Source organism: Octopus sinensis, unplaced genomic scaffold (genome assembly GCF_006345805.1).
Source record: "Octopus sinensis unplaced genomic scaffold, ASM634580v1 Contig16795, whole genome shotgun sequence".
NCBI lineage: Eukaryota > Metazoa > Mollusca > Cephalopoda > Octopoda > Octopodidae > Octopus > Octopus sinensis.
Genome location: NW_021834582.1, coordinates 72,670 through 83,719, shown reverse-complemented (window position 1 = coordinate 83,719; position 11,050 = coordinate 72,670). Strand labels below are relative to the sequence as shown.

The 11,050-nt window shown below is 36.8% G+C and overlaps 1 protein-coding gene across 1 annotated transcript; it reads right to left on the bottom strand.

Annotated features, from left to right (window-relative positions):
* Window positions 1-658: 658 nt before the first annotated feature.
* Window positions 659-2,900, bottom strand: LOC115230927 (general transcription factor II-I repeat domain-containing protein 2-like). Its single transcript, XM_029801029.1, has 3 exons — window positions 2,144-2,900; window positions 1,260-2,003; window positions 659-720 (listed from the first exon to the last, which is right to left on the bottom strand). The coding sequence occupies exons 1-3, from the start codon at window positions 2,898-2,900 to the stop codon at window positions 659-661; spliced, it is 1,563 nt and encodes a 520-aa protein (XP_029656889.1).
* Window positions 2,901-11,050: the final 8,150 nt, after the last annotated feature.

Below are 11,050 nucleotides of genomic sequence, written 5' to 3'. Positions count from 1 at the left end.
GAAACAGGCCCTCCGCAGGAGCTAGGTCGCGGTGAGCGAAGCGAGCTGCCGAGCTAGTTTATAATAAATTAGCTTTCTGGAATTTCAAGAAAGTACGAAATGTTAATGATTTGATTACGAATGTTAACTCAATTTTAGATTGCAGCAATGACAGTTGTCGACATAATGAACGGTTATTCCGGGTGTTTGATTATATAATTCTTTTTCCCCTGACCCCTGTTTCCAGGGTATGTGACAACAGTTGTAGCCATCAACAACGTACGAACCCCCATTTACCTTCGTTTCGTTGATCACTAGAATGTCCGCACTCGTGGTGGCCAACATCCTCTGAACGGCGTCTTCTTTACCGGACAAGGACGCGCTTATGTGTCTGAAACCCTGACACCGAAAGCATTTGGTTGTTTATTTTATCGTAGGTAGGGTTGCGGAATGATCTTTACTTATTTTTTTTTGTGTGTTGGTTCGAGATAGTCTCCAATCTTGTGTGTGGAATTAAGTTGAAAAAATTTCCACGTTTTATTGACTATAGCTCCTGTGATTGCCGAAACAGTGAGAATCGCAATCTGTCTACCGGTTATGGCAAGACACCAATGCCGATGCAGCACACGTACAGCCAAGTTTAACTACCACTCCCTCTCATGTCGTAACATCACAGATTCTAGACTAGATTATCTGTTAATATCTTAGAACTTTGATTTACTTCACGTGGTGGCGGAGAATCTTTTGCAATATAAAAAATAAGTACGAAAAATTATTTTTATGTTAATAAACGAGAAGAGTTAAAATGCGCAGCGGATCGACTGGTAATTCCCGCGCATGATGGCCAATGAGATCCTTTGAAAGAGTCTGATCGACTCGTTGGGATCTTTCGTGGCAATTACGAGCTTAGATCCAAGGCGGCGGAGAAACGATAGCGTCTGCGGGCCGATGACTCCAGAGCAGGGGTCACCAAACTTTTTGCACTCGCGGGCCGGATTGACCCCAACACAATGAACGCGGGCCGGAGCACGTGCATAGGATTATAATTTTACTAGAAATTCATAAGTGTGTTTTTTACAATAAAAACTAATTTAAACAAAAATAAAGTAAACAAAAATTTTAATGAGAGCTATGGAACTGTGATCTTTTTTTGATAAGTTCATCAATATTTGGTTTTAAATTGCTGCATCCTATCATGAGAATTGATTTTAAGTGTCCGTCAGTCAATCTTGCACGATGGGCAGACTTAACATATTTCATCCTCGAAAACGTTTGCTCACATTGGTAAGTTGTGCCAAATATAGAAATCATCTTTATCGCAAAATTCTTTAGTCTCGGAAACTCATCATCCTTGAGATATTCGTAGAACTCAGCGAGTTTGGTCCGTCTGTGACAATCTTTGAGCTGTTCATTTGATTGTAAGTCAATAACTTCTAATTGTAATTCATGTTGAACATTTTCAACATTACAAGAAAATGGATTTTCGAACAAAATTATATCGCTTTCAATTTTGTCAAGTTCAGAAAACTTATGTAAAAAATGATGTTTTAATTCTTTGATAATTCCAATTTGGAAAGTAATGTCGATCTCATTACAGTTTGCCTCACAAAAACTTTTAAAACAAGAAAAGTGTGAAAACTGACGTACTCCAAGTTGTGACTCGAATAACATCAATTTTTGTCGAAATGCTTTAATTATCCTGTAGAAATCACAAATTAAGTTTTCCTTTCCTTGTAATTTCAGATTTAGCTCATTCATGTGAGTTGTAACATCAACCAAAAATGATAATTTTGATAGCCAAGCAAGATCTGATAATTCGGGATAATAGTTATTTTTACTGGTTAGAAAAATATCAATCTCACTTCGGAGTTTATAAAATCTATTTAATACATTACCACAGCTAAGCCATCTAACTGCAGTGTAATATGGTAAGTCAAAATATTCAGATCCAAAATCGTCAAGTAAAACTTTAAACTGACGGTGATTAAGTGAGCTCCCTCGAACAAAGTTTATTATGCGAATAACTGGATTCAACACACATGAAATATAAGAGCCTTCGCACATAGTGCGTGCTGATGAAGGATGCAATGAATGAACAAAGTGTTTGAAATATGTAATTCCTCCAATTTATTAGTTATTTGCCCAACTAGACCCTTTTTAGAACCAGCCATATTCTTTGCCCCGTCAATCGTAACACAACTCAGTTTCTCCCATTCAAGGTTATAGTCACTTATAGTTTGTTCCAATTCATCAAAAATATCTTTTCCAGTGGTTGTTCCATGAATAGAACAAACAGATGCCAGTTCTTCAGTTATGGAAATATTCTCATCAACTCCACGAATAAAAATAAGAAGTTGCGATGTTCCCGAAATGTCAACTGACTCATCCAATGCAAGAGAATACCACAACATATTACTTGTCTTTTCACAAATTTGTAAATATATATTTTTTCCAAGCTCTTCAGTTCTCCGTGATACAGAACTCGCCGACAAACTTATTCCATCAAATAAGGAAGAATTTAGTGGGCACAAACAATTAACTGCTTCAATAATGCAATTTTTGATATACATCCCATCACTAAAGGGTTTCCCGTGTTGTGAAATAATTTTCGTTATCTCGTATCCAGCTCTTGTTACATTTTCATTATTTTCAAAATTTTTTTTTATAAGGCCTTGTTGAATTTGTAAAGTGCGTTTCAGTGATTCAACTTTATCCTCACGTAGCTTTCCAGTGTACTTGGAATATATCGGAGCATGATTCGTTTCATAATGACGTCGAATGTTATACTCCTTCATAACAGAGAGATGTTCGTGGCATATTAAACAATAAGCTTTCTGCTTTAATTCATCTTTCGCAAAAAAATACTTCAATTCCCATAATTTATTGAATACACGGCATTCGCGGTCAACCTTTCTTTTCATATTAGACATAGCAACAAAGAAAAATTTAACGTTAATGCTGATAAGTTTTTTTTCGAATTAAATCTTGCAAAATAGTTTAATTTTTTAATTAAAGTTTTTATTTAAGTTAATTATTAAGGTATTAATTGAATATCTCGAAATAGTGCGCGGGCCGGATAAAATGTTGTCGCGGGCCGGATCCGGCCCGCGGGCCGTAGTTTGGTGACGTCTGCTCCAGAGGTTTCCACCGGGACTGTGGTGAATTGGTGATTCTATAACGGAAATGGTGATTCTATAACAAAAATTTAAGGAAAACTCTAATAACGGAAATAAGCCTGCAAAGCAGACACAAAAATTAGCATGTAAAGAAGTAATTGGACCAGTGGAGGTAGGTTTCGTAGGCTCATGGAAAAAATTAAGTAATTCAATAACTGGAAGGATTTGTTAATGCTTTAAAAATATAGTTTTCAAATAATTTCCTTTTTACTATTTAAAATCTAAAGTAATTATATCGAGAAAATTTAACAAATAAAATATTATTTAGAAATTTGTAATTAATGCAATAATTTGAATTATTGAGGACACTACTACGTAAGATTGCTCCTTAAAATTAAAAATGACCTCCAAAGGAGACAGGAAGGGAAGCTTGTTTACAGCCTTGGTCGTCGAATTTGATATTTATGATGCGTTCGGTTGTTTTCCGGAAAAGGACATTAATAGAATGAAGTTGATCATTTTCTAAGAAGCAGGGTGACCCTCGTAGCACATGATTTAATATTTGGATGCCAAGGGCATTTTTGAGCAGGAAGAAGGCTCTTTTCCAGTAGCATTTCCTTAGTTTCAAGAGCGTCCTTGATTCCACCATCTGTCAATGGGCAGCCTAATATCTCCAGACTGATACTAGGCGTGATGGACGCTCCGGGAATTATCTCACTGAAAGTGGAAACAATAACCTCGAATTCATCACGACGGAACCCAAAATTAATGATTTCACTTTTTGAAGTGTTCAGTATAAGAGCAACTCATTCAAGTCTCGGAATTAGGTCAACGAGCGTCTTGAAGACAGCTTCGGGATGACCTCCGAGGGTGCAGTCATCAAGGTACCAAACATTCAGCGGGGTTGAGCAGCTATTAGCAATGTGATTAATTCCAAGGCAAAAGAGAACAGGACCCAATGGGTCTCCTTGTTGAACCCCCAAGGACGAGGAAATATGGTAAGGGCCATGGACGAGGGTGGATGGTTTCGCGTATGAGCTGAGAACATAGTTGTATATTTCGGGACAAAATTCAAGACGTTCTCCAATATAGAGTAGCGGCGGATGGTGTTAAATGCATTACGGATGTCCAATTTAACAATAATATGGGGGGTATTGTTGTTTATGTGGTTAAATGCACGGATTCCGTGTATTGCAGCTTCACAACCTCCTGGGGTACCAACTCCAAGATGAATAGGGCACATTAGCGGAGTTAATGATGGGATAACAGCCCTGCATGCCATCTTTGAAGCTAGCCGACGGATGACAGATCCAACTGCAATGGGTCGAACACCCCCTCCTTTCTTTTCTAGGGCGATCAGTTTTGCAGAGAAGAAAAAGTGACGGACTAGCTCTGGAAGATCTCCCGAAAGCATTCTGTTGATAAGAGAACAGATCGACGAAAGAAGCCGTGATCCCGAGTTTCCAATGTCCGGCGAGATTAGGTCCTTAAAATGTCCTGGTCGCAGCCCGTCTAGACCAGCCCCGCTGCTTGGAGCGAAGGATAAAATTCCGGCTTTAATGTCATCGTCCGAGACAGACAATGGCTGAAGAATCCCTGGGAGAGGTGGATTTCGTGAGTCGCTTGGAGCGGCCGGATGTCGATCCAGGAGAGCTTCATGAGTCTCAATTGAAGGCTTCAGGAATGGACTATCACTGGAGAGCAGTCTCAAAGCCGAGCGTATTCCCCCTTCCAATAATTTAGAATGAATGGTCCCATCTGCATATCATATTACTTGATGCGGGATGGCGGCAGAGGTTGCAATCTATTGTGAGTAAACTAACACACCATATGCTTCCCCAGTGATTAGTGTTGCCTCTCAAGATGTATCTGCATTTATTGCTACACTTTTATCAGTTAAAAAGATATTTAGATTATCCGTCATTGTCGTAATCCTTATATGAGAATATATATCTAAGTATACATTGTGGGTTGGGACCCATTTTTGAATATGCACATTTTCTGACCCATCTGCATACTACACAGTCAGTAATTTAAAATACTCCAGGTTGAGGGGACGACTGATTTTTGGCGACCGAAAAATGGCATTTGATGGCATGTAACTTTAATGTTAGAATAAGATTTGTACAGAGCACTTAAACTGCCTAGACTTAAAAAAGCATCTACATTCAAGTAACGAAGGTCACTACAGTAATATAGTGATCTAATGATTCAAAATACTTGAATGTACATATAGTGTAGGTGAATCAACCTATCAAATGAGTTGTTTAGTATTCTCTTTAGCGAGTCTCCATCACAAAGACTAGTGTTAATAAAATGTTGATTACAATTGCTCCAAGTTTGTTAAATTCGAGAATATTTCTCCATTTGGAAATGTAACGTTTCTTAAAATTGAAATTGCTAGCGTCCTTGCACTCGATTGTGTTGCCCTTTCCGTCAGTCAGTCTCCCCTACATTCCCCCATATACTCACCTCGTCGAATAATTGGAGCATTATAGTCAGAACGTCAGGATGAGCCTTTTCTATCTCATCAAAGAGGACGACGGATCAGGACACTCCTTTAGTAGATTCGTCAACTGTCCTCCCTTCTTGTGACCCAAGTACCCAGGAGGGAACCCTATGAACCTGGCCACCTCGTGTCGATGCTGGAATTCAGACATGTCCATTCGAATAAAGGCTTTCTTGTCTCCGTGAAGATATTTTGCCATCTGTTTGGTCAATTCTGTCTTGCCGGTCCCCGAAGAGCCCAGAAAAAGAAAAACAAGTGGATGGTCTCGGTCCATCCAACCAGTCTGCTTCCGTCTAATAGCTACCACATCAACGGAAGGAAGAACCTGAGGATACCGTGGAAATGGCACTCTCCTGCCCCACAATCGACTCTCTCAACACATACTCTATCAGATGCTTACGTCGCTCTTCCGCAGCTTTGGAATTCCGTTTTTTAATGACCTATCATTTGGGTTCCGCTTTTAACCTCTTTTATGTGGTTTTCCAACCATTTCTTAACTTTCTTACTACTGGCGTAGTCCGCCGGTTTGTGGCCGAGTTCGTTCTCTACGAAAGGGTCCGCTCCTGTCATGACTGAGGGATGAGACCTGCTTCAAGCAGAGCTACCACAATCGGGATTCTGTTTGATTTTACTGCGTAATGAAGGGCCGTAAAGCCACCGAAAGGTCTGAAAAATGATAATGATTCAATGACACTCGAAAACTCGTTCTTAATGTTGGGATCAGCACCGGCAGCCAGCAACAGCTTTGTCATTCTGTCTCAAATCATTCTTGGAGTACTCAGTTAGACCGTAGAAGGCTGCAATCATGAGCTCAGTCCACCCACGAGAGAATAGCCAAATGGACTCCGAGTCGAAGAACATACAAATCGCTGACGTAGTTAATTAAGCAATGTGAATTTATACAGTTTTAGGTTTACCATTTAATAGGCTAAACTCAATAATATAAATAAATATATAATTTAAGTTTTTTAAATGTGCGTGAGAGAATCATGCTGGTTTAAACGAATGTAATAATACTATTTTTATGGACTTGACTGTGAAAAGCCTCATTGAGCTGAGATGGTGAATGTGGCCAAAACTATGTTCGGAAGGATGCCCATGGAAGATGATCTCTGATTGGTGAGAATTTAAATGGTTAATATTGAGAGAATGTTTGAGGTCAAAGATAGCAGTTTGGGTCAATTACTACTACATCGTTTTTAAACTCATTTGAAATATTCTAAAAAAATATCATCAAATAAAATGGTGTTAGCAAGCAATAAGGAAAAATAATAGTTGAGACGCGCGTATATAGTAACGTCGTCAAATTCTTACTTAAATGCACGACACTTTGTGGAATGGGTAACCTTTAACAGTTGTAGCCATCAACTACGTACGGACCCTCCTTTACCTTCGCTTCGTTGACCACCAGAATTTCCGCACTCGTGGTGGCCAACATCCTCTGAACGGCGTCTCCTTTACCGGACAGGGACGCTCTTATGTGTCCGAAACCAAGCATTTGGTTGTTTATTTTAGCTAATCGTAGGTAGGGTTGCGGAATGATCTTTACATATTTTTTTTCTTGTGTGTTGGTTCAAGATAGTCTTCAATCTTGTGTGTGGAAATGAGTTAAAAAAATTTCCAAGTTTTATTGACTATAGCTCCTGTGATTGCCGAAACAATGAGAATCGGAATCTGTCTACCGGTTATGGCAAGACACCAATGCCGATGCAGAATGTCCGTATCCGCCCCTGCATCTATTGTCACAACCACGGAATGCAAAAAGATGCGGAAGTACTCCTCACTTATGGAAAAGTTCCAATTCCTCCCATTCGCAGTTGAGAATTCCGGTTTTTTGGGCAGTAAGGCAATCAGCTTCGTTCAGGAGATCGGGTCCCGCATGTCTGCTATCACAGGTGACGCCCGCGAATCAAGATGGTTTTTCGAGCGGATATCCCTTGCGATAGTACGCTCTAATTCTTTCTCGATCGCGTCGGTTTCCCGTCCATGAAGCTTTCGAACACTTTTCGTAATAAAAAAAAAGTACGAAAATATACAAAAAATTAAAGTTAAGCCATATTCAGCCGATTCCGGCCATTGGCGATTCTGTAAGACAGGTCCCTCCACGAAACTCTATCCTCCACCAGCTCTGCTATTTCCGACAAATGATGTCCGGTAAGTTTCACTACTTCAGATGTCCAGTTTAGTTTCGGTCTACCCTGCTTCCTTTTTCCAGCGAACGAAAACAGAAGGATTTCTTTTCCTATCCCATACTCCCGAAGCACGTGCCCCAAATATGATAAATGTTGCTTCCAAACTTTCGCCACAAGCGACAGTGTATGTTTAATCCTTTCGAGAACAACATTTGACACTTTGTCGTACCAATTTATGTTCAAAAGTTTGCGCCAGCACAAAAAATTACTTTAAAAAAATAAGCCTGCTAAGCAGACACAAAAATTAGAATTTTAAAGGGTAATTGGACCAAAGAAGTTAGGTTTGGTAGGCTCATGGAAAAAATTAAGTAATTCAATAACTGGAAGGATTTGTTAATGCTTTAAAAATATAGTTTTCAAATAATTTACATTTTACTATTAAAAATCTAAAGTAATTATATAGATAAAATTTAACAAATAAAATATTATTTAGAAATTTTTAATTAATACAATAATTTGAATTATTGAGGACACTACTACGTAAGATTGCTCTTTAAAATTAAAAATTTAATTTTTCGTTACATTTCAGGAAGTATTACATAACGAATTGGAATAAAGTGACTGGATGATATATTTATTAAATTTGACAGTAAATTATTAGCAGAAGCCTCTATAAGACAAGTTTATAGAAAATTTCTAACTGATTGGTGTACCAAAAAAGTCGTGCACAAACCCAAGTTAATGAATTTAAAATCTTGTTTTAATTATTTAATGAAAGCCTTGGTTTTTATGGATTTAAAGTTTCTGATTTAATTAGAAATCTTTTAGACGATGATATATTTTTTGGTTTTCTTGCAGTGGTTTATGAACTTTCTTTCAAGCATATACACTAGGTGCAAAAAAAAACCGTTTTTTTAAATACGGGATATTTTGCAAAGATAACCGTGATTTTTCTTTGTCGATATCGAAAGGGATCATTAAATTAACCCTAAATCAATTTTGTTATATTTTTTTTGTATTGTGTTATATGTCTAAATTACAAATTTTAATTACACGAGCGCAATAAAAAACCGTTTATTCTGGTGAGTGTGACATGAGTGATTCTAAGCTTGAATGCGTTAAATTGGACCACTAAAAAAATATCTGACGAGCTTAATATCCCGCGATCAACTATCGCTGACTTCATCCAAAAATTCATTTAAATATGGTACGACTGAAAGAATGAAAGGTTCGAAGAGACCAAAAATTCTTAATAAGGACGATATCCTTATTTTACTCAACCTGGTTAAAGAGGACCCCCAAAAAAAGCTGATTGCTTAAGGAATGATCTCCGTAAAATAACCGGAAGAACAGTCGGTAAAAGATCCATCGCAAATTATTTAAGAAGGGAGCAAATATATGCTCGTGTATGTAGAAAAAAACCATTATTGAACAAAATAAATAGTGAAAAACGCTATAACATGGCAAAGCATTTCATTACTGTGCCAAACACTGAATGGATGAGGACAATTTTCAGTGACGAATGCAGTTTCGAAGTTTTTAATATTAAAAAACGGCAATATTGTTATCGGAAAAACAATACAGGCCTTCAAAAAAGCAACCTTTCGCCTACTGTAAAATTTGGTGGGGGGAAAGTTATGGTCTGGGGCTGTTTTTCCTATTACGGAATGGGCTCGCTTGCTTTTATACACGGGAATATGAATTTCGCACTTTATATCAACACACTATGTAACCATTTATGGGAATCTGCAAAAAAAATGGAGCTTAGTGACTTTATTTTCCAACAAGACATGGCACCATGTCATACTTTCAAGATGACTATGCGATTTTTTCAAGAAAAGAAAGTAAACCTTTTACCATGGGCACCTCAATCACCGGATTTAAATCCGATCGAACATATATGGGCTCATATGAAGAGGGAATTAAACACCTTTCATCCAAAGAATGTTTCGGAATTGAAAGAAAAAATCGAAAATATTTGGAACGAAATACCGATTAGTTTTATAAAAAAATTAATCGAAAGCATGCCGAATAGAGCACAAAAGCTTTTTAAGGCAAAAGGGGACCATATTGAATACTAACTTTAAATAATCAAAAATAAAACGGTTTTTTATTGCGCTCGTGTAATTAAAATTTTTAATTTAGACATATAACACAATACAAAAAAAATATAACAAAATTGATTTAGAGTTAATTTAATGATCCCTTTCGATATCGACAAAGAAAAATTACGGTTATCTTTGCAAAATATGCCGTATTTAAAAAAACGGTTTTTTTTGCACCTAGTGTACGACTAATTGATATATGGCAAACCTGTTAACATAATAGCCCAACAGTTTGTGAATAAAGTACAGTGAAATCTCTCGAATCTGCTATTTCTCCGCCGTTTATTTCTATTAACGAAAATATTTCATATAACCCATTTGTTTCTACACCTCAAATTTCCAGGATTTTTTTTACGATTAAAGAAGAAAATTTTTTTAAGAACTATAAAAACCTCAAATCAAAATCTGACTTTTTGAATCGAACTGATATCAATAAACATAAAGAGAATTCCTCGGTTTTGCAACCAATGGATCAAGGAATTACAAAATGCTTTAAATCCGAATTTACAAGTTTAAAAATAAATGATATAATTGAAAAGGTTGAGGCAGAAGAAATTGTCAGAACGCAATTAATGCAATCACTTATATGACTGGTGTGACATCAACATTCTTTGCTTGAAATAAAGTAACTCCTACGACTATTAAAATTGTTTCCGTCATGCTCAATGGATAAAATGTGAAACAATCACAATTAACAGTGAATCTAGGAACTACAAAAATAGTTATGAAGAAACAATTAAGAAATTTTAAATTGACGATAAAACCCATGCTTCTCGGGCAAGTTAAGATAAAGATGATCACGAAAATATTATGTAAATTGAGGAATTGTTATGAATATTAAATAATTAAATAAATATTGTAAGTTCATGTTTCCGCAAATTTTTTGCTCTGCTCCCAAATCAGTAAATTTGAGAGGTTTTACTGTATATTTTATATGAATTCATATTAGGTTTGTTCTAACATTTTGGTTTTAGTTTTGACTGAACTTTATTGTGGCGATCTGATTCAAATTGCGCTAATTACTACTAAGACCTATCATCTCAACATGTTGCTATAAATAATTACCGTCAGCTTTATTTACGGAATTTTTGTGCGACTAGAACATAAATATAATCGTTTGTTGATGCTTACAGGTTTTTAAAAAAAATGCAACATCTCTGAAGAAAGAGGGCCAAATATTATTCATACAAAATTTGAGAAATAATAATA